This window comes from Pseudorca crassidens, chromosome 10 (assembly GCF_039906515.1).
Source record: "Pseudorca crassidens isolate mPseCra1 chromosome 10, mPseCra1.hap1, whole genome shotgun sequence".
In the NCBI taxonomy this organism is placed as follows: Eukaryota; Metazoa; Chordata; class Mammalia; order Artiodactyla; family Delphinidae; genus Pseudorca; species Pseudorca crassidens.
In genome coordinates, this window is record NC_090305.1 from 73,291,883 (window position 1) to 73,316,617 (window position 24,735).

A 24,735-nucleotide genomic window follows, 5' to 3' on the forward strand; every position below is an offset into this window, starting at 1 on the left:
TTCTCTAGTAGGTCTGTGTCTTTATTCCTGTCTTACCCCTAGGTTCTTCATGACATTTTTTTTCTTAAATTCCATATATATGTGTTAGCATATGGTATTTGTCTTTCTCTTTCTGACTTACTTCACCCTGTATGACAGATTCTAGGTCCATCCACCTAATTACAAATAGCTCAATTTCGTTTCTTTTTATGGCTGAGTAATATTCCATTGTATGTATGTGCCACATCTTTATCCATTCATCCGATGATGGACACTTAGGTTGTTTCCATCTCCTGGCTATTGTAAATAGAGCTGCAATGAACATTTTGGTACATGACTCTTTTTGAATTATGGTTTTCTCAGGGTATATGCCCAGTAGTGGGATTGCTGGGTCATATGGTAGTTCTATTTGTAGTTTTTTAAGGAACCTCCATACTGTTCTCCATAGTGGCTGTACTAATTCACATTTCTACAAGCAGTGCAAGAGTGTTCCCTTTTCTCCACACCCTCTCCAGCATTTATTGTTTCTAGATTTTTTGATGATGGCCATTCTGACTGGTGTGAGATGATATCTAATGGTAGTTTTGATTTGCATTTCCCTAATGGTTAATGATGTTGAACATTCTTTCATGTGTTTGTTGGCAGTCTGTATATCTTCTTTGGAAAATGTCTATTTAGGTCTTCTGCCCATTTTTGGATTGGGTTGTTTGTTTTTTTGTTTTTGAGCTGCATGAGCTGCTTGTAAATTTTAGAGATTAATTTAGAGATTTAATTTAAAATTTTAGAGATTAATCCTTTGTCAGTTGCTTCATTTGCAAATATTTTCTCCCATTCTGAGGGTTGTCTTTTGGTCTTATTTATGGTTTCCTTTGCTGTGCAAAAGCTTTGAAGTTTCATTGGGTCCCATTTGTTTATTTTTGTTTTTATTTCCATTTCTCTAGGAGGTGGGTCAAAAAAGATCTTGCTGTGACTTATGTCATAGAGTGTTCTGCCTATGTTTTCCTCTAAGAGTTTGATAGTTTCTGGCCTTACATTTAGGTCTTTAATCCATTTTGAGCTTATTTTTGTGTATGGTGTTAGGGGGTGATCTAATCTCATACTTTTACATGTACCTGTCCAGTTTTCCCAGCACCACTTATTGAAGAGGCTGCCCTTTCTCCACTGTACATTCCTGCCTCCTTTATCAAAGATAAGGTGACCATATGTGTGTGGGTTTATCTCTGGGCTCTCTATCCTGTTCCATTGATCTATCTTTCTGCTTTTGTGCCAGTACCATACTGTCTTGATTACTGTAGCTTTGTAGAATAGTCTGAAGTCAGGGAGCCTGATGCCTCCAGCTCCGTTTTTCGTTCTCAGGATTCCTTTGGCTATTCGGGGTCTTTTGTGTTTCCATACAAATTGTGAAATTTTTTGTTCTAGTTCTGTGAAAAATGCCAGTGGTAGTTTGATAGGGATTGCATTGAATCTGTAGATTGCTTTGGGTAGTAGAGTCATTTTCACAACGTTGATTCTTCCAATCCAAGAACATGGTATATCTCTCCAACTGTTTGTATCATCTTTAATTTCTTTCATCAGTGTCTTATAATTTTCTGCATACAGGTCTTTTGTCTCCTTAGGTAGGTTTATTCCTCGATATTTTATTCTTTATGTTGCAATGGTAAATGAGAGTGTTTTCTTGATTTCACTTTCAGATTTTTCATCATTAGTGTATAGGAATGCCAGAGATTTCTGTGCATTAATTTTGTATCCTGCTACTTTACCAAATTCATTGATTAGCTCTAGTAGTTTTCTGGTAGCATCTTTAGGATTCTCTATGTATAGTATCATGTCATCTGCAAACAGTGACAGCTTTACTTCTTCTTTTCTGATTTGGATTCCTTTTATTTCCTTTTCTTCTCTGATTGCTGTGGCTAAAACTTCCAAAACTATGTTGAATAAGAGTGGTGAGAGTGGGCAACCTTGTCTTGTTCCTGATTTTAGTGGAAATGCTTTCAGTTTTTTGCCATTGAGGACGATGTTGGCTGTGGGTTTGTAATATATGGCCTTTATTATGTTGAGGAAAGTTCCCTCTATGCCTACTTTCTGGAGGGTTTTTATCATAAATGGGTGTTGAATTTTGCTGAAAGTTTTCTCTGCATCTACTGAGAAGACCGTATGGTTTTTTTCCTTCAATTTGTTAATATGGTGTATCACATTGATTGATTTGCATATATTGAAGAATCCTTGCATTCCTGGAATAAACCCCACTTGATCACGGTGTATGATCCTTTTAATGTGCTGTTGAATTCTGTTTGCTAGTATTTTGTTGAGGATTTTTGCATCTATGTTCATCAGTGATATTGGCCTGTAGTTTTCTTTCTTTGTGACGTCCTTGTCTGGTTTTGGTATCAGGGTGACAGTGGCCTCGTAGAATGAGTTTGGGAGTGTTCCTCCCTCTGCTATATTTTGGAAGAGTTTAAGAAGGTTAGGTGTTAGCTCTTCTCTAAATGTTTGATAGAATTTGCCTGTGAAGCCATCTGGTCCTGGGCTTTTGTTTGTTGGAAGATTTTTAATCACAGTTTCAATTTCAGTGCTTGTGATTGGTCTGTACATATTTTCTGTTTCTTCCTGATTCAGTCCTGGCAGGTTGTGTGTTTCTAACAATTTGTCCATTTCTTCCAGGTTGTCCATCTTATTGGCATAGAGTTCCTGGTAGTAATCTCTCATGATCTTTTGTATTTCTGCAGTGTCAGTTGTTACTTCTCCTTTTTCATTTCTAATTCTATTGATTTGAGTCTTCTCCCTTCTTTTCTTGATGAGTCTGGCTAATGGTTTATCAATTTTGTTTATCTTCTCAAAGAAACAGCTTTTACTTTTCTTGATCTTTGCTATTGTTTTCTTCATTTCTTTTTCATTTATTTCTGATCTGACCTTTATGATTTCTTTCCTTCTGCTAACTTTGGGGTTTTTTTGTTCTTCTTTCTCTAAATGCTTTACGTGCAAGGTTAGGTTGTTTGTTCGAGATGTTTCCTGTTTCTTAAGATAGGATTGTATTGCTATAAACTTTCCTCTTAGAACTGCTTTCGCTGCATCCCATAGGTTTTGAGTCATCGTGTGCTCATTGTCATTTGTTTTTAGGTATTTTTTGATTTCCTCTTTGATTTCTTCAGTGATCACTTCGTTATTAAGTAGTCTATTGTTTAGCCTCCATATGTTTGTATTTTTTACAGATCTTTTCCTGTAATTGATATCTAGTCCTATAGCGTTGTGGTCGGAAAAGATACTTGATAGAATTTCAATTTTCTTAAATTTACCAAGGCTTGATTTGTGACCCAAGATATGATCTATCCTGGAGAATGTTCCAGAAGCACTTGAGAAAAATGTGTATTCTGTTGTTTTTAGATGGAATGTCCTATAAATATCAATTAAGTCCACCTTGTTTAATGTATCATTTAAAGCTTGTGTTTCCTTATTTATTTTCATGTTGGATGATCTGTCCATTGGTGAAAGTGGGGTGTTAAAATCCCTTACTATGAATGTGTTACTGTCGATTTCCCCTTTTATGGCTGTTAGTATTTGCCTTATGTATTGAGGTGCTCCTATGTTAGGTGCATAAATATTTACAATTGTTATATCTTCTTCTTGGATCGATCCCTTGATCATTATGTAGTGTCCTTCTTTGTCTCTTCTAATAGTCTTTATTTTAAAGTCTGTTTTGTCTGATACGAGAATTGCTACTCCAGCTTTCTTTTGGTTTCCATTTGTATGGAATATCTTTTTCCATCCCTCACTTTCAGTCTGTATGTGTCTCAAGGTCTGAAGTGGGTCTCTTGTAGACAGCATATATATGGGTCGTGTTTTTGTATCCATTCAGCCAGTCTGTGTCTTTTGGTGGGAGTATTTAATGCATTTACATTTAAGGTAATTATCGATATGTATGTTCCTATTCCCATTTTCTTAATTGTTTTGGGTTCATTATTGTCGGTCTTTTCCTTCTCTTGTGTTTCTTGCCTAGAGAAGATCCTTTAGCATTTGTTGTAAAGCTGGTTTGGTGGTGCTGAACTCTCTCAGCTTTTGCTTGTCTGTAAAGGTTTCAATTTCTCCATCAAATCTGAATGAGATCCTTGCTGGGTAGAGTAATCTTGGTTGTAGGTTTTTCTCCTTCAACACTTTAAATATGTCCTGCCAGTCCCTTTTGGCTTGCAGAGTTCCTGCTGAAAGATCAGCTGTTAACCTTATGGGGATTCCCTTGTGTGTTATTTGTTTTTCCCTTGCTGCTTTTAATATGTTTTCTTTGTATTTAATTTTTGACAGCTTGATTAATATGTGTCTTGGCGTGTTTCTCCTTGGATTTATCCTGTATGGGACTCTCTGCGATTCCTGGACTTGATTAACTTATTTCCTTTTGCATATTAGGGAAGTTTTCAACTATAATCTCTTCAAATATTTTCTCAGTACCTTTCTTTTTCTCTTCTTCTTCTGGAACCCCTGTAATTCGAATGTTGGTGTGTTTAATGTTTTCCCAGAGGTCTCTGAGACTGTCATCAGTTCTTTTCATTCTTTTTTCTTTATTCTGCTCTGCAGCAGTTATTTCCACTATTTTATCTTCCAGGTCACTTATCCATTCCTCTGCCTCAGTTATTCTGCTATTGATCCCTTCTAGAGTATTTTGAATTTCATTTATTGTGTTGTTCATCATTGCTTGTTTCATCTTTAGTTCTTCTAGGTCCTTGTTAAATGTTTCTTGCATTTTGTCTATTCTATTTCCAAGATTTTGGATCATCTTTACTATCATTATTCTGAATTGTTTTTCAGGTAGACTGCCTATTTCCTCTTCATTTGTTAGTTCTGGTGGGTTTTTATCTTTCTCCTTCATCTGCTGTGTGTTTTTCTGTTTTCTCATTTTGCTTATCTTACTGTGTTTGGGGTCTCCTTTTTGCAGGCTGCTGGTTCATAGTTCCTGTTGTTTTTGGTGTCTGTCCCCAGTGGCTAAAGTTGGTTCAGTGGGTTGTGTAGGCTTCCTGGTGGAGGGGACTAGTGCCTGTGTTCTGGTGAATGAAGCTGGATCTTGTCTTTCTGGTGGGCAGATCCACGTCTGGTGGTGTGTTTTGGGGTGTCTGTGGACTTACTATGATTTTAGGCAGCCTCTTTGCTAATGGGTGGGGTTGTGTTCCTGTCTTGCTAGTTGTTTGGCATAGGGTGTCCAGCACTGTAGTTTGCTGGTTGTTGAGTGAAGCTGGGTGCTGGTGTTGAGATGGAGATCTCTGGGAGATTTTCGCTGTTTGATATTACGTGGAGCTGGGTGGTCTCTTGTGGACCAGTGTCCTGAAGTTGGCTCTCCCATCTTAGAGGCACAGCACTGACTCCTGGCTGTAACACCCAGAGCCTTTCATCCACACAGCTCAGAATAAAAGGGAGAAAAAGTAGAAAGAAAGAAAGAGAGAAAGAGAGAGAGCGAAAGAGAGAGAGAAGAAAAGAAAGTTATTAAAATAAAAAAATAATTATTAAGAAAAAAAAAATTTTAAGTGTAAAAAAAAACACGGACGGATAGAATTCTAGGACAAATGGTGAAAGCAGAGTTATACAGATAAAATCTCACACAGAAGCATACACAAACACACTCACAAAAAGAGGAAAAGGGGAAAAAATCATAAATCTTGCTCTCAAAGTCCACCTCGTCAATTTGGGATGATTTCGTTGTCCATTCAGGTATTCCACAGATACAGGGTACATCAAGTTGATTGTGGAAATTTAATCCGCTGCTCCTGAGGCTGCTGGGAGACATTTCCTTTTCTCTTCTTTGTTCTCACAGCTCCCAGGGGCTCAGCTTTGTATTTGGCCCCACCTCTGCGTGTAGGTCGCCGGAGGGCGTCTGTTCTTCACTCGGACAGGACGGGGTTAAAGGAGCCGCTGTTTCGGGGGGTGTGGCTCACTCAGACCGGGGTGAAGGTGGGGCACGGAGTGCGGGGCGAGCCTGCGGCAGCAGAGGCCAGCGTGACGTTGCACCAGCCTGAGGCGCACCGTGTGTTCTCCCCGGGGGATTTGTCCCTGGATCCCGGGACCCAGACAGTGGCGGGCTGCACAGGCTCCCCGGTAGGGGGGTGTGGAGAGTGACCTGTGCTCGCACACAGGCTTCTTGGTGGCGGCAGCAGCAGCTTTAGCGTCTCATGCCTGTCTCTGGGGTCCGCGCTATTAGCCGCGGCTCGCGCCCGTCTCTGGAACTCCTTTAAGCAGCGCTGTTAATCCCCTCTCCTCGCGCACCAGGAAACAAAGAGGGAAGAAAAAGTCTCTTGCCTCTTCGGCAGGTCCAGACTTTTTCCCGGACTCCCTCCCGGCTAGCCGTGGTGCACTAGCCCCTTCAGGCTGTGTTCACACCGCCAGTCCTCTCCCTGCGCTCCGACCGAAGCCCGAGCCTCAGCTCCCAGCCCTGCCCGCCCCGGCGGGTGAGCAGACAAGCCTCTCGGGCTGGTGAGTGGTGGTCGGCACAGATCCTCTGAGCGGGGATCTCTGCGCTTTGCTCTCCGCACCCCTGTGGGTGTGCTCTCCTCCGCGGCCCCGAAGCTCCCCCACTCCGCCACCCGCAGTCTCCGCCCGCGAAGGGGCTTGTAGTGTGTGGTAACCGTTCCTCCTTCACGGCTCCCTCCCACTGGTGTAGGTCCTGTCCCTATTCTTTTGTCTCTGTTTGTTCTTTTTTCTTTTGCCCTACCCAGGTACGTGGGGGAGTTTCTTGCGTTTTGGGAGGTCTGAGGTCTTCTGCCAGCGTTCAGTAGGTGTTCTGTAGGAGCTGTTCCACGTATAGATGTATTTCTGATGTATCTGTGGGGAGGAAGGTGATCTCCGCGTCTTACTCTTCTGCTGTCTTCCCCCTCTCTCGGCATGTGGGATCTTTTGTTGCTGTGCGCAGGCTCTTCGTTGTGGTGCACGGACTTCTCTCTAGTTGTGGTGTTTGGATTTTCTCTTCTCTAGTTGTGGTGTGCAGACTCCAGGGCGCGTGGGCTCTGTAATTGTGGAGCACAGATTCCAGAGCACATGGGCTCTGTAGTTTGCAGCACGCGGGTTCTAGTTGAGGTGCGCAAGCTCAGTAGTTGCGGCGCGCGGGCTTAGTTGCCTCTCAGCATGTGGGATCTTAGTTCCCTTACCAGGGATCAAACCCGAGTCCCTTGCATTGTAAGGTAGATTCTTTACCACTGGACCACCAGGGAAGTTCCAGCACCATAGCTTTATATGGGGAAGTGACTTTGCTTTAGTTTTTATTTTCCTCTTTTTCTCCCCGTTTTGGTCTTTCCATTTGCCAATGACAGCCAAATGAAGTTTTACAGTTAATCTTAACTTCTTATATAATGGTTGTTTTTTCTTCTTTTTTCCCCCTTATTTTTCAGCTCCCTCAGGCACAAAAGGTAAACTCTTTTCCATCACATTCCAGTCATCCCCAGAACTCACGAATTGTGCATGCCTCCATGGTCTTGTGCATTCGGCACTGTTCATGACCAGTGAAATGGTTTTCCTCTTAGGATTTTGGGAGCCTGAAGTTGGGCAGGAACAGAAAGGCCAACAGACTTAGCTGTCCACTAGCCCCTCGCCAACTTAGTCCCACCAGAGAGCCATATGGTGGCCAGTGGTTTGGGGATGAATGTGTGCCCAACCATTTTGCTAAGAATTCTCAAATAATAGGTCAAGCGTAAGTTTGGCACATTCCTTCAAACATAGCGTTCCAGGCCTTCCCTGGGATACTTTCCTAGGGAGACAGGTAATATGAATAATTAATTAAGCCCAGTAACCATGTTTAGATTCTGGGCTCTTAATCCAAATCCCTGAAACTCACCTTGGGTTTCATTAATTGCAAACTCAACAGCTGCTTTGCTTGTCTCAACACCCATACCACTCAGAGAACATTAAAGCAGAGTTCTTGCCAATGGTCAGACCCTTTCACTGGTCCTCATTATCTGTCTGAGATGATCTGGTGCCACCATCTAGAATGTTCTCTGTCCAGAAAGATTACATGTGGTTGCAGTGCTGACTTTGCTGTATCATTCCCATGGCATGTCACTGCATCTTAAGGACAGTTATGGCAGAAAACATGTCACGTGATGCCTGCTGCATTGTTCTTGTGTATTTCACAAACAAAAGCAAGATTTTCAGAAGATAGAGTAATTTCTGGGGCCCAGATGTGAGCTGGTTTCATTTCAAGAGTTGAGGTAGGGCAGCACCCTGAAATTTAAGCAGTACCTCCTAAGCCCTCCAAATCAGAGATGATTTGGTTTTTTCTCACTAAGAGAGATATCACAACTGTTCTACAAAAGACAGTCTGTTCAGACCATATGGACAACCAGAGGCCCAGAAATCATTACACAATTACTCAAATATATTTGAGATATTGAAACAAGGCAGGACATGCTGGTGTGTGACTTGGCTTGTGTTAATGTTTGATTACACTTCAGTGCCATCACAAAAGGACTGAACACTTCATTAAAAGTTAAAGTATTTGAGTAGAGCAACAGCTTCCAGGGTAAATATATGTTCAGAATTCCACATTATCTGGAAGGCTCGGCATCTTTGATAGGTCATGCTTGCTTAATTGCCCACATTTGAAGTTTCTTTGCAAAGTGACTTAAACTCAGTGCCTAAAAATGGACTGGCCTTAACTTACTAGTATTTATTCATCAAATTTCCACTGATCCGTAGACAAAAGCGTTCGCTTGTAAAAGATTCCTCATGAATTTGAGGTGCCATCAGCCATGGAGTTTAAAACAAAGTTCAAAACAAACCAGCACAGAATATGGTAAGAACAAATGTTGCTGGGCCATATGATTCTTCAATAGCACTTAGCTCATCACACTCTTTTCTTCTATCATCATATCTTATCTTGACTCACGTCACATGCCCTGAAAAGTGGAGCCTATTATTATGATTATTGAAAGTTCAGTAGTGAGGAAGATGCTCCAGGGGCTTTTCCTGTGTCCCAAAGATACTTGACTGCCCAGCAGATTCGTTCTGCAACCCTAGATGACAAAGAGTAACCCTGCCTCCCATTCCTCACTATGGCTACAAATGGTCTTCTGTTATAATAGAGAAAGGTATTTACCTTAAACAAAAAATTAAGAGCCGTGTGTGAAATGATTTCAGAATTCTTTGGATAATTTCTGGGAAATTCAGCTCTTTGGAGAAGGAGTTTAACTATAAACCTCGGGTATCTGGGCTGGAAGATGAGAAGGGTTGAGGAGAGACACATTGCTGATTGAAGGCATTCACCCTCAGGACCACTAGTCTCAATTGTTGATGTATGAGCATCCCTACCCCTCATGTTCCTTCCCTTCCCCTCCCCAGTGTTACCAAAGGCTTTTGATAGAAGGTTAAGGTTCTTACAATCATCAGTTCCCCTCAAATGTATTGTCTTACTGCTTGACCAGCAAAAGAAGATGGTGGGTTCCATTCTAGCCTTTATCTGTTTGTGACCATGAGCAAGTCACTTAACGTCTCTAAGTCACTTAACCTCTCGTTATTCAACAAGAACGAGAGGCTGACTTTGTAGTTTTGTCATGAGAGTTATTTCTCTTACTTGCACCTACCACAGAGCCTGACATATGCTGAAACTCACAAAATTTAGAGTTCCTGTTACCATTTGCTCAGCTTGGCCCCCAGTGCTTTAGAGCAGATGAAGAGTGCAGTTAGACATGATGTGGTGGTCTGGGACCTCCATAGTGTTTTGTGGTCCTGACTAAAGCCTAATGAATAATCAGGAGATGTCAAAAGAGCCTAGAAGGAATGTGATGCTTCTCTTGGTTCATTAAAAACTCTGTGTATCACCTGCCTGTACCTCCTACATGGAGTCAGAAAGAAATGGAGACTGGACTTGAAGTCCCAACAAAGCAAAGGCTTTCAGAAACAATTGTTTTGAGAGATTTCTTCCCAAAGCCTTTGACATTACCCATAGATTTCACCCATCCATGGCCATGATTATAATGAGTCCCTTCCAAACCCAAGAGTTTGTTGTTCTGGGGGTAAAAGGGAGGTAGCTCCAGCTGCTCTGTCTTTGGCCAGCTTTTCACATGAGATCATGAGTGCATACATTGCACCATATGGTGTCTGCATTTGTGCTATGTTTTTGTTGGAATCTCTCTTTGTATCATCTGCAACTGTTTTCTCTATAAATATTTTAAATAGTTATGTCTCTGTAAACATGCTAATTTTAATCTCTTGGCTGATCTACAACTAAAAATGTCCCATTTGGGTATCCCTCTTATGTGTAGCAGTCATTAAAGATTGTTGTCTATAAATTATCATTTTCGTGATGCTAATAATTTGAGGGTTTTCCAAAACTTCTCTTCTAGCCCTTTTGGCTATTTTCTAGAACAATGGTTTGCAAAAAAAAAAAAAAGTTTTGTTTTCCCTGTGATTCTTAAGCACCTCTGAGATAATTTCTAGATTCTATAAATTTCAACCCTTAATACAAAATAGGGGTAGTACTAACTGGTTATACACTTGACCAATAAATATTTTCACCAAATACATAGGCAGTGTCCTGAATCTTGGTTAAAAAAAACATGTAGCAATACAGACCTGATGCCTTCAGGCCATCACAAAACTGTTCTTTTTAGTGAAAATTGAACCACTTTCTCCATTGGATTGATTGTTCTTGAGTTCAACAATGAAGAGAGGTCCATATGTAAGAAAGGTTTGCCTTTTTTCCCTTACATGGTACTTGACTTCTACAAAAATGGCTGGGAGATTCCATTTTATAATAATAACAGAATTACCCAAAGCCTTTGCAAATGTATGTTCAGTTGTCTCAAAAATAGTCCAGTTTTCATACTACATATTCATCCATGTAGGTTCTGTCTATAGGAACTAAACATCAGTTGTTCACTGTGTGATTAATCACTATAGCATGGAGCCTTGAATACTTAAAGGAAAAAATACTCTTTGGGGTATTCCAAATTTGGCTGTTCACATGGTTAACTTTTCCACACACAGATTTTCCCCTCCCCTTCATTTTGTGCTGTCTTCAAACAGCTTTGGAATTTGTCAAAGACAGTGTCTTGAAAGTTTTAAAGGTACTCCGTGTCTTGCCTGGCACTATATTAGTTAATATCAGCCTGAAAATTCTGAGCAGGCATAAGCATTTTTCTCAAAACCATGGTTAAAGAAAACCACATCTCTAATCCTGTTTGGAACAGCAATTGATGGATTCAGGGCTGCACAGTATGGCAAAACGATCCCTGTTTAATAGCCAGACCGTGTGTTTTGTTTCCTGTTAGGAATAGCTTAACTTGCCTTCTTGAACAAACACAGCAGGGCTTGAGATCTGTTGTTCTATGCCTGCTGTGATATTCTGTGCTGCTTAACTTGTATGAGGACTCAGGAGTGCATAAATTAGCTTCTTAAAAGAGTGTCGATTTGGGGGTTTTCTTTCAGGATGGAACTGTTTTATTAATTTCTCCCCCTAAGTGTAAATGGGATCCTGAATCCATTTGCATTTTCTTTGTTTCCTTGTTTATATTATATTTAGAAGGAATAAATGGAAGCAGTCATTTATCTAAAGACTTTTCTTTTCTTTTCTTTTTCTTTTTCTTTAGGTATAGACTCATGCAAGCAGAATTTGGCCAGCTCTTATCTCACTGTAATCAGATTTCAGCAATTGTGGGGCATCATTTATCATTCCTTGTCTCTTTTAACTTCTGCACTTTGAAATGTTGACTTGTCATTGAAAACAGAAATTTGAAAGTTTGCAAAGCTGCTGATTTCAGAGAACTGTAGGTCTAGTGATTTTAGTGTTTCATTACAGTTATATAACCAGCTAAATCAATGCAAATGAAGTGCAAAATGGAGAGGTGATGACTATTTACGTTTGGGTCTGGTTTATGACTCATTTGCTTTTACTTTGACTGGCTTTCTGTCTAAATTATTATAGTTTGTTTTGATACTCGGTTTTCTTCCTCATCATTTACTGTTTGTTTGTTTTTTTCATATATATATATATAATTTTTTTTTTTTTTTTTTTTGCGGTACGCGGGCTTCTCACTGTTGCGGCCTCTCCCGTTGCAGAGCACAGGCTCCGGACGTGCAGGCTCAGCGGCCATGGCTCACGGGCCCAGCCGCTCCACGGCATGTGGGATCCTCCCGGACCGGGGCACGAACCCATGTCCCCTGCATCAGCAGGCAGACTCTCAACCACTGTGCCACCAGGGAAGCCCTCATTTACTGTTTTATAGGAACACATACAGACATCTTTTATATGCATTCCCAAGCTGGGGCTGTTAAGATTGACTATCCTCAGAGTCCGAAAGATGATAACTACATCTTAAATTAGTAGATTTATTTTGTGAATAAGGCAAGGGAAATAGAAAGTGGAGCAAGTCCAGGCACTTTAGCTTCCCCCATGGTCAGTGTGATGGATTCTGTGGAAATCTGAGTTACAACATATTGTTCCACCATAATGATGATCACAGAACCAAACATTTTATTCTTTGCAGTAGTTCCATATGAGTGTACCTGTGGCATTCCAGACAAGCTGCCCTGCTGCTGAGAAAGGAGGTGAACTTTGCAAGGTTCACAGCCATGTGAATCTTAGCCAGTCCCTTTCCCATTGGCCCTGTTCAACTGTGTGTTTGAGACCATAAATAAATGAATGCAAGACCCTCAGATTCAAAGCGTATGGCTTCCTGATGGCGGGATGACCAACAGAACAGTGCAGAGGGGCTCTGGCTGAAGCCCCATATTGGCTGATGGGGGACCAGGGAGCTCCATTTTGGAAGCAGGATGCTATTTGCATTTCTTATTTAGGAGAAAAAATTTGTTAATTTTAATCAACCTCAAAATGTGTGTCTACTTGTGTATCTGGAAAAAAATTTTCAATTTGTACCCATTTTAATACATATTTGAATTTTTGTAGCGTTATGTACTGTTTTTTTTCCTTCTTTTTTTTTTTTTTTTTTTTGTGGTACGCGGGCCTCTCACTATTGTGGCCTCTCCCGTTGCGGAGCACAGGCTCCGGACGCGCAGGCTCAGCGGCCATGGCTCATGGGCCTAGCTGCTCCGCGGCATGCGGGATCTTCCCAGACCGGGGCACGAACCCGCGTCCCCTGCATCGGCAGGCGGACTCTCAACCACTGCGCCACAAGGGAAGCCCCCGTACTATTTTATAATAAGGAAAAGAGCAAGGTGACAATTCAGAAGTTCATGAGCAGCACTTGCCAAGGCCCACCCATGATGAATGCTTAACTCAGCAAAATAGTACTGATAATGCTAGTCCATTGTACCTTAAAAGAGACACATTTGATACAGATAAAGCAGAAATGGTTTTGAAACACTGGTATAATGTGTTCTTTAAAAAAAAAGGCTAGACACTGTAAAGTCAAAAACTAAGAATTGATTTTAAAATCCCTAATATATCAATGCTTTCTAGTCCCAGACTTACTTTTTAGTGTCTTAGAAATTTAAAGTCTTCTTTCAGAAAATTCTCATTTAGTTAAGATATGTGAATGTCTTCTACTATTTATTTAAATTAAGCACAACTATAAAATATGACTCTCTTGAGGTGTTAAAACAATACAAACTCTACTCATAACATTGCTAAAATGAAATTGCCTTTTCTTTTGAAAGTCAAAAAAAAATCTAAATAAAAACAGTGGAATTTTAAAACTTAAATTGTTCTTACCTCTCCCCAGCCCCCACCCTCACCAAAGAAATTTATATACCCTTCTTCCTTCCGTATGGAAGGGAAGGCAGAGGATTGAGAAAAGTTCTTTCAAAAAGCCCAATGAATGGGAATATTGTGGCATTAATGGCAGCATAACCCATATTAAGCCTGGGACAGTCTTGGAGAGGGTATTACAGGACACCCAATGTTCTGATTTCCTTGCTTCTAGATGCAGTTCTGTAGGTCATTCTTATTGATCCTCAGGCAATATTGAACTCAAAGAACTGGATTGCTATTTTGAGGTCCCCTCTGTATTTACTGATAGATTTAGAACACTTGTATCCATCACTTGACATACTAGATATGTTTCCTGAAAAAGCAGTATATAAATCTACAGTTTATTGGTCAAGACCCTGGAAAAGAGTACCGTTTAAAGGACAGCTGCATGGAATAGCTTAATGAAGTAAAGAATTAAGCGACTGGCTTCCGTGGTGGCGCAGTGGTTGAGAGTCTGCCTGCCGATGCAGGGGACACGGGTTCGTGCCCCGGTCCGTGAGGATCCCACATGCCACGGAGCGGCTGGGCCCATGAACCATGGCCGCTGAGCCTGTGCATCCGGAGCCTGTGCTCCGCAACGGGAGAGGCCACAACAGGGAGAGGCCCACGTACCGCAAAAAATAAATAATTAATTAATTAATTAATTAATTAATTAATTAATTAAGCAACCTAGAATGTGTGAACTTGAGCCAGAAATACAATTTTTTCTGACTGTGTTATTATGTTTCCACTAGCTCAAAGGAGAGAGGGAGAGAGAATACACAATGAACAACATTTCAACACAGGACTAAGCAAAATCAATATAATTCAGTGACTAATTTGAAAACTAAATCTGTCAAACTAATTTGAAAACTAAATCTCTGTCAAAGTATAAGTCAAATCTATATCAAATCAATGGCAAATAACCGTCAGTGATTTTTTTTTTTTTTTTTTTTTTTTTTTTTTTTTTTTTTTTTGGCGGTACAGAGGCCTCTCACTGTTGTGGCCTCTCCCGTTGAGGAGCACAGGCTCCAGACGCACAGGCTCGGCGGCCATGGCTCACGGGCCCAGCCGCTCCGCGGCATGTGGGATCTTCCTGGACCAGGGCACGAACCTGTGTCCCCTGCATCGGCAGGCGGACTTTCAACCACTGCGCCACCAGGGAAGCCCAACCGTCAGTGATTTTAATATGACTATATAGGTCCTCACAGGAGGGAATTTCCTGAGTGGCAGATGTAGTGGGTAACTCTCATGAATTACTCAAGTGAAAACATACACTTGCACTATATATACTCATAGGCATTGCCTTTCCTTTCTTCACTTTTTTTGGCATAATTTTTTTGATACAAACAATTCTAATTTTCATCAACAGAATTTGTCTACTTTTATTGTTTCTGCACATTAAAATTGGAAAATTGGTCTGCCTTTTCATTTTTTTGTACTAAAGTCATGTATTTGTTGATCTGGTCATAGCTCAGCTGCCTAATCTTTTTTCCAGTCACATTATTCCCAGGTCAGACCCCCAATTAATGGATATATATTGATTACAAACCCAGATGTAGCCCAGTTCCATGAGAACTGGAGGGATGTCTCTGTGCAAGCTTCCAGGCATCACATGCCAAAGGATTCAACTGAAATGACCCTCTGGGGCAAACTGGAGCAGTTGTGCAATCGTGTACAGCAATAATACTGAGAAGTCCAAAAGCAGAAAGTTAGATGTTTATCCCTTCAAATTAACTGGAAGGGTTTTGGAAAACCTAGCCTAGTTTCATGAGGTAGAAAAATGTCAGGCAAAGGGCTAATGCCATGGTATGGACTTTCTTTTTCCAGAAATGACTCATGGAATTGAACCACTTGCTGAATCATGAGCCCTGTGTGCTTGGATTGGACCCATCCATGTCTGCCCAGGCCTGGGACACATTAGATGATTTGGCCGGGTGCTTCTGAAGCATCTGTCCTTTCTTTCCTGACCTCCTTCCTCTCCAACAATTTCCTTCCCAATGTGCATCCTTCCCAACCTTCTTTAATATTTGCAATTACCACCCCCCCCAACTGCTTTCTAAAGCATATTGTCTATATCATGGCATAAAGGAGAAGTATTTTTTTATTTTGTATATGTAATTTGAATGAAGAGATGGATGAAGTTCAAATTTGATAGAGCAGTGGATGGATTTCAGAGAAGCTTAGCCTAAAATGGTCTTTATGAGAACAGCTGCACTTGTTGGATGTGTCAGGCACTGTATTAGATGCTTTGCATCTACAATTCTATTTAATCCTCCCCAGAACTCTTGGAGATATTCCTATTTTAGGGATGCTTTGCTTGGTTGCCTCTTTTACTTCATTCCAAGATACTTAAGGCAAAACATGACATTTGTCTTTGTACCCCTAAAACAGGAGGCTGAGGGCAGAATGATTTGAACAGGAGCTCTAGTGTCAGGTTGGCCAAGGCTCAAACCCGCACCCTGCTGCCCTCTGTGACCTAGAGCAAGGTACTTTGCTCCTTTATCTTTAATTGATTCATCTGTAAGATGGGTATAGACATTTTACAGGGTTAAATTTAAAGCTATATAGATGTTAAATGTTTAAAGCAATATTTGGTAATAGCAAAACATGTTTGGAAATAGAATATGGCTGAGTGGATGGGTGGATGGATAGATGGAAGAATGAATGAATGGAAGGATGGATAAATACAAATGACTCAAGAAGAGTGAGTAACCTGTTCAGGAATAATTCAGGTCTCTTTGCTTCTGTAGCTCATTTCTCCTCTCTGTTCTGCTTTCCAAGGAAATCATAGTGTTCAACTAAGCAGGGTTTTTTTTAAGTCCTTTTCCTTTACCTCTTTGACATCATAAACCTTTTGCCCCTATCAGCAGCAGCTGCACATAGGTACCAGCCTCCCAGGCCCTCGTTACAGTCTAAGTTTGACCTCACTGGCACAGGCAAGATACACAAAGAAAGGTATTAAGAGAAGGAGCCAAGAGCAGGTAGAGGATGCACAACATAAAATGGACAGTGGTAGCCCTGGAGTCTTGTCCAGATTCTGGTACCAATTCTCTGTGACTCCTCTTCCTCTCTGAGCCTCATTTATAAAGTAAATAAAAGGACAGGATTAGAATAAATTCATTCAAGGAACATTTGCTGAGTGCTTCTTACGTACCAGACTCTGTGCTAAATGCTATGGATAAAAGGAGGAACCATTCCCACTTCTGCCCTTGGAGTTCACAGGCTCTACAGAATCCCCAGCTTTTCTTCCAGCCACAGTGTTCAGTGACTTAGCTGTATTAACAGTTTGCACAAATTTGGTCCTAGATTGTATCGTAGGTTGTAGAGTAAATATGATTATCTTTGTAGTGAAGTTTGAGAACATCTGGTTCCCATTTCCAGTTTGTTAGGGAAGGTTTTATGGAGGAAGCAGCATTTCAGGGGGTCTTTAAACAAGGGAAAGGTTTTGTCCCAGGGCCCCGAAGCCCTGACTGTTGGCAGTGTTTTCAGGCATCTATTTGGGAGGCATCTAAACCATAGTTTGTGAAAATATAAATCTTTGGCCACAATGGGGGTCAGTTATGTGTCATAGCTGATCATGAATATTGACCAAAATCCAGTGCCCCATAATAATTCCTATTGTCCTTATTTTGGGGCATTCCTGAAGTAAGCGTGTTGTACACTAATAAAGCAGTTCCCTAAGACAACTTTCAGATATGTTAATCTGTAATATTCTCTCGTCCATGGGTTTGCTTATATATATGTCCCTGGTCAAAGACAGCATCCTCCCTCTGTCTAGATATTTACCCATAAAATGTATTCCCTGCTTAATGACTTAGATCTTTGAAACACTGGGAGAAAAAGAAACAACATAAAAATTTTCCTGAAAAATAACAACTTTATTAGAAGAAAGTTATTTTGAGATTCTCATCCAGATGATCTAACATTATCTAGCATTATCATTCACAAAGTTGTCTTTAGGTTGTTAAAAAGAGAGAGAACAAACAAATACAACAATTTAGTTCATAAAAGATGCAGTTAAAGTTCAAAGAGGGAAATCTGATTACTTTTATATTTAGACAACCTAAAATACAGTGAATCTCATAAGAATTCAGGATTTCCAAATCTCAGATGCAAGTAATAATGATTCAATAAAAAGAGGAAAAGTTTTGTCTAAAAGCAAAGTGTCATTTATGTAGCATTCTCAAGGACTGAGTGATGACACTTTACCAAGACAGTCAAATGCAAAGCAAGGGAGAAATGTCACTTGGAAGGTTTACTACTTCTTTATTATTCTTATTCTCTACTGCTACTTTCTTTTTTTTATAAATTTATTTTATTTATTTATTTTTGGCTGTGTTGGGTCTTTGTTGGTGCACGTGGGCTTCCTCTAGTTGGGGTGAGCCAGGGTACTCTTCGTTGAGGTGCGCGGGCTTCTCACTGCAGTGGCTTCTCTTGTTGCAGGGCACGGGCTCTAGGTGCGTGGGCTTCAGTAGTTGTGGCACTCAGGCTCAGTAGTTGTGGCTTGCGGGCTCTAGAGTGCAGGCTCAGTAGTTGTGGCGCACGGGCTTAGCTGCTCCGTGGCATGTGGGATCTTCCTGGGCCAGGGCTCGAACCCATGTCCCCTGCATTGGCAGGTGGATTCTTAACCACTGTGCCACCAGGGAAGTCCCTCCACTGCTACTTTCTTAATGCTTTAAATTATTCAAGGTTCAGGCATCTTGCAAAAATATTGAAAAATGCCAGTACAAAATGGGAATCTAAACAATGGTTGGTGTTCTTAATTTGTCTAGATTTTAAAAAGGAAAGCAGTTCATCTGAGTAGTATCATAAAAGACAGGTAATTCATATTGCTTACATTGAAAGAATCAACTCCTCAATTAAAAATAATAGCACCTGCTTTTTCTAAATATCTTGTTATGAAGAATATCCAAAATACTGATAATCAAATATAATATGTTTAACCCAGAATGTAAAAACTTTATTCTGATAGCATTTCCATGTCAAAGTGTTACCATGGTTTGTTTAAAGGACTTTTTGATCTTTATGCAAAAAGGGATTTTTAAAATAGGATTACTGTTATATATTTGTTTGTTTGTATTTATTTTTAAGGCATTAATATTCATTGCTACCATATGTTACTGGGTGGTTTTATTTATTAATTAATTAATTTATTTTTGCTGTGTTGGGTCTTCGTTTCTGTGTGAGGGCTTTCTCTAGTTGTGGCAAGCGGGGGCCACTCTTCATTGCGGTGCACAGGCCTCTCACTATTGCGGCCTCTCTTGTTGCGGAGCATAGGCTCCAGACACGCAGGCTCAGTAGTTGTGGCTCTCGGGCCTAGTTGCTCCGCGGCATGCGGGATCCTCCCAGACCAGGGCTCGAACCCGTGTCCTCTGCATTAGCAGGCAAACTTTCAACCACTGCACCACCAGGGAAGCCCCTGGGTGGTTTTATTTATAAAATGTTTTCTGTAAGTGAGAATTTATGGGATGTTCTTATTATTAAAATTTTCAATCATACAGAAAAGAGACAAATTTTTAAAAAAACACTTAATCAAATACACACACACACACACACACAGAGAGAGAGAGAGAGAGAGAGAGAGAGAGAGAGAGAGCCAATAGTGATTTAGGAATCGTTTGGTTTTATCACCGAAGCAAGCTATTCTTGCTTTCCCTTCTCATTTCAAAATGACTTCTTTGATTATTGAGAAAATGAATTTTTAAATGTGCCTGTGTATGTAAATCCTAGCCACTATTGAAACAGCCAGCAAATTTCATGATCATCACTAAAGGCTGTGGCAGTCTAAGTAATGTGAGAGTAAAATTCACAGCTAGAGTCAGATAATGTTAACATTAGCCAAGCAGACAATGTTGATACTGTGCTCCCTCTTCAGGCATAAAATGCACCAATAGGATTTAGTTTCCATGTCTCAGTGGGTCTCACCTGTGTTCTACCTCTGAAGTGTGTCTATATGTGTCTCCAGAGAAAAGGTCCTTCTGCATATACCCAGTACAAAAAGTTAAAACAGATCATTGAGTATGGTTCTTACTATATTCTTGCCCTGATACTTTTGTTCAGTATTGAGGATAAGGGATGTTGTAATGGTAGAAGGAGAGGGAGATTTGGGGGAGGGGAAGTAGGCAGGCATTGAAAAGGAGTAGATACAGAGCACTGTTTTTGATCTGGGAATAGGTGGGAAGCTCCAGGGATCTTTTCTGTGTCTTTTCTGTGTGTGTGACCAGGGGGTGGGGGTGGGGGTGGGGGTGATCTCTACGTAGCCACATACTCTGCACATGCCCTCTTTTCTTGATCTGTGTTTCCCTACTGTTCTCCTTAGTGCTGTCTCACCAAGTAATTTGTACAGAGTGTTATTCTGATGACTTTCTACTCTCCAGCTCTCCCCTCACCATGGAGTGTGGAAACTGGAGAATATGGGTGTTATCTGTCCCACCCACATTGCCCCTCATCATGTGTTAGCCAGAGAATGGCCCCTGGGGGATTCCAAGGTCATTTGTAAACTTGAGCTCATGTAGAAAGGAGAGAATGCCAAGGTTTTGGCTTCCCTTCTGTTAAATCTGTGTTTGAGAAAGTAGGTGTGAAGGAACCCCCCTTTTCCTGCATGCCCTCATCACATTCTCAGATCCTGAATGCTTTAAAGAAACAGTGGTTCTCCTTTCAAAATGTTTCATCTGATATTTAAAGATGTACACAGCTGCATCTTTCCACCAAAGGTTATTGACAGAAGGAATAGTTGATATCGCCTATCTGTGTTTCAGTTCAGTGGGGAACTTAGTGACATTGGTTACAGTTAAAATACATTTTTATTGGTAAGGCCCATACTCTGGAAATGGCTTATCACCCAGGACCTTGTGTCTGCAATTCACCCTGCTTGCCTCTAGATGGTGGTAGTGTCTTTTCCTGGAGTGCAATTTAGTGTTCATACCAGGTGTTGGAAGGAAGACAGAAGAAATGCAGCTGTGTACTCACAAATTACATAAACATATATAAAATATTTATGTATTATGTAATATATTTATATGATGTACTCTATTAATGCAGTCAATATGCTGATCAACTTTAATAAGAAAAGAAAAACATACAAACATAGGAGGAGCAAAATATAGAAGAAATATGATATTTGCAGAGAGTTAGTGAGTTGGCCTTTGTTCTTGGCTTAGAGCCATTCTCTTCCTAAGCTGAGTTCCCCATTTGTGCACAACCTTCTCATTGAGTCCCAGCCTCCAGGGCTGAGCACATCTGGCAGGAGGCTCTGCTGAAAACCACCTGGCAGCCCTCAAACAGGCTTCCAAGCCTGCTGCCCTTAACTCGCTCAGATATCTCCTCAGGGCCAGGAGTCCTGCTTGCCTCCTTTCTCTGGGGCTTTGCACTCACCACCAGGGGCCTCCAGCTATAGAATAAACAGAGCATTCTGCCACTGGTGCTGGCAAACTTCCTCTGATTGGAGATATGAAAGAAGGCAACATAGTAGATGTCCTCCAAAAGTCACAAATCCAATCCATGTTCATTTGGGCAAAGAGAAAAAACTTATTGCCTCAACTAACCCAACAGAAGAAAGCATGGATGGGGTTGATCTTAGGGATGAAGGCATTCAGGACTGGTACCTTCCCTCCCTCTCCCCGTTCCTCCCTCCTTCTCCTTCTGCTTTTCCCTCATCACACACACACACACACTCTCTCTCTCACACTCTCTCATCTCTCCTCATCTCTCTGGGTTTACTTTATTTTCTCAATTGCGTCTCTATGAGGAGGGGACATAGCTGTCAGGCTTACATTCCTAAAACCACACACAAAAGAGTGTAGAGAGTTTTTCCTATTTGCTCCAGATGGAAAAAAGGAAAAACCCCCAAATAGCCCATTTTGAATCATGTGTCTAATTAATAAACCAATCATTGTGACCTGGGCAGAGTTTGTGTGTATTTTTGTGTGTATGTGTATATGTGTGTGTGTGTGTGTGTGTGTGTGTGTGTGTGTGTAGTGCTGTGGTTGGCACAGCCTGGGTTGGATACCCAGCCACACGTGCAGGGTGGGAGAGGTTAACTGTCAAGAAAACCTTGTGAATGGAAGGGGTGAAGAAGATTTCCCTAAAGGAAGGGGTTGATATTTGCAAAAGAAGGAAAAGAAAAGTGCCGGGCAATTTTTTTAAAAGGTCTCCCCTGCATTGTTCCATTTGTAAATATTTTTAAGTATAAAGTAAGTGATGAAATTACTGTGCGGCAGGGAACTTGTTCCTAGTGTTGTTAAACTGGTTTTCAGAAAGCTTCTGAATTTGTCCTATAAACCCTGAAAGATATCAGTAAATGCTGGACATTTTTATTTTAGTTAAGGCTGGTCATAAAGAAGACAGCCTTCTGCTCCCGTGTAGAGAGACAGTGTACCGCCCCAGCCAGCTCTTCCCCATTTGCCTCATTAGCTTTCCTGTCCCCACTAAGACCTATGTCTTATTCCTGGTTATCTTCCCAGCACATGGCATGGAACTTGGCACATAGCTGATGCTCAAGGAATGTTTATCAAGGGAATCAATGAATAATAATGACTAAACCTGCAACAAAATTGATAGAACACAAATCTGGTTCTGTTATCCTATCTGGGGCCACACCCTAGAGCGGCGCCTGCATCGAGCTAGTGCCATTGGTGGGAAACTAATCAAGCATTAGGAGGAGAGGCCTGGCATCACTGCATGTACCTCACAAATGCATATTCATATGAGCCCATATGCATGATTAACTTGGGAAGCTGACAGGAAGCAGTCAATCTGTTGAGCAAGTTTGTGTTTTATAAACCAGATGTTTGGTATTATTATTCATCATTTCCTTTGATACCAGAATGGTCTCCATTATGTAGCATAGGAAATGAAGGATATGGAATAATATACACTTATTATACAACAGAACACCACAACCAAGCATTTCAGAGGCCTGTTCAAAGCCTGGGCAAGTATAATTGAATGGCAGTTCATTTTAGGATTCCCACTTGGACTCAAGTTAATGGGATTTTGCCTAGATGGACCATCGCGACCCCCAGTCTCCCACTCCTACCCTTGGAAAATGAATGTTGACTCTATGTCTGCGTTTTTCTTGGAAGCCATGTCTATGAATCATAAGCAGTGCTCTTGCCTCAGTGTCTACTACAGGTTAGGGAGCCACAGGAAAGCAGGGACCCCCTAGTGTAGTGCGGGGACAGAGGGTGTCTGGCTGTGGTTTGCTGCATAACTCCTGCTTGGTGGTCTTAAAAAAAAAACCAAAACCTTTTGCCACCAGCTGCTATTTCCTATGGCAGGAGTACAGAATGCCTTTCAATCGTAAAGTGCTTACCGTGCAAATTAACTTTCAATTTGATATTCACTCTCCACAAAATGTTTAAGATTCACAGGACCCAGACCCAGTGGAAAGTGGGAAAGATGGAGCTGGCGGGTGCAGAAGAGCATCTTCATGTTGTGCAAGTGATATTTCCGGAGTGCTGCCAGCCCTCATGGCCATACTGATGAGCTGGTATAACATCAGAAAGGCTACAGGTTAGGGTTCTGGCCAAGCCAGTACAAATCTGGGGCAGAATTGTCCCTGAAAGAGGGACATGTGAGCTCATAACAGTGGCTAGACTGAGATCACTGCATTTCCCTTGTTTACCTGGGGCTGGTTTAAAATGAGTGGTTTCTGTACAAATGTAATATTATGGGTTTTTTGAAAATTTTAAGTAACGCAGTAATTATATTTGGAATTAGCCCCTGAGTGAAGTTGTTACTATTTTCTGGCCTTAATATTTGGAAGTTAGTTTCCCGTGATCTTATATTTATGCCAGGACAAGTACCAGTGACTTATAACTGATTTTTACTGTTTGCAGGAAAAAAGCTTCATTTCTCATTATTGTCAATGGTATGTTTTGATTTTATCCGTGATACATGTTGGCATTGCTTGAAATTTTGATTTGAGTTGCAAGGTGGAAGTTCCCCAGGGTTATGGATCAGCTCAACTCAGTTTTCTTTGTAGCATTAAGGATTAATCAAGGAGTCAGAATATGGGAAGATTTCTGATTCTGAGGGAGATGTTTATTGTGGGTTGGTTCTGCCTTTGAAAATGGCCTTGCATGCCCCCATTGATGGCCATAGTATACTTTAAGTATTTTTAGCAAGGTGTTGGAACCATGGTTTCACAAACTGTTATATACCAGTTGGTTTGGTTCCTGGCAACAATAACTGTTAGCATTATCTCATAGTTAATATTATTTGGTTCTTAATATGATACATCAAGTTTGTTTATTTATACTAACACCAAAGTTAGGCTGTCCCAAATAATAGATTATATGATTACAATGTGTATTACTCAGGATTCTCCAGAGAAAGAGAACCATATGAGATATATATGTATTTTTTTTCTTAAGTGTAAGGTAAGTATACACACACCCACACACATACACACACACAGAAGGAGGGAGGGAGAGAGGGAGGGAGGGAGGGAGAGAGAGATTTATTTTAAGCAATTGCCTCACATGAATGTGGGGGGCTGACGCATCTGAAAAACTGTAAGGCAGGTTGGTAGGATGGCAATTCCAGCAGGATGGGATTTTACAGTCTTGGGTCTGAAGGCAGTCTGGAAGCAGAATTTCTTCTTCCTTGGGGAACCTTTTTTTCTCTTAAGGCCTTGAACTGATTGGATAAAACACACCCAGATTATGTAGGATAATCTGCTTTATCAAAGTCTACTTATTTTTTATTGAAATATAGTTGCCATGTAACATTATCTTAGTTTCAGATGTGCTACATAGTGATTTGCAAATATTATGAAATGATCATCACTATGTCTAGTAACCTTCTGTCCCTGTACAAATTATTATGTTACTGACCATATTCCTTATGTTGTGTATTATATCCCCGTGGCTTATTTATTTTATAGCTGGAGGTTTGTATCTCTTCAGCCCCTTCACCTATTTCACTCCCACCTGCCCCCCGCTCTGGCAACCATCTGTTTGTTCTGTTTCTGTGAGTCTGTTTTTATTTTATTTTGTTTGTTTGTTTTGTTTTTTAGATTCTACATATAAGTGAGATCATACTTATAAGTGAGATCATTTGTCTTTCTCTGACTTATTTCACTTAATATAATACTCTCT

General features: G+C 40.8%; 1 protein-coding gene across 6 annotated transcripts in view; it reads left to right on the forward strand.

The window, feature by feature from the left end:
• The window catches only part of CACNA2D3 (calcium voltage-gated channel auxiliary subunit alpha2delta 3), a 785,949-nt gene that overhangs the window by 551,988 nt on the left and 209,226 nt on the right, over window positions 1-24,735 (forward strand). For 4 of the 6 annotated variants that reach the window (XM_067754783.1, XM_067754785.1, XM_067754787.1 and 1 more), the window contains one exon: window positions 7,338-7,355. The exons of the other annotated variants lie outside the window; for them this stretch is intronic. In XM_067754783.1, coding sequence (XP_067610884.1) covers window positions 7,338-7,355 — 18 coding nt within the window. The remainder of the gene's footprint in view (window positions 1-7,337; window positions 7,356-24,735) is intronic. 6 annotated transcript variants of the gene reach the window in all.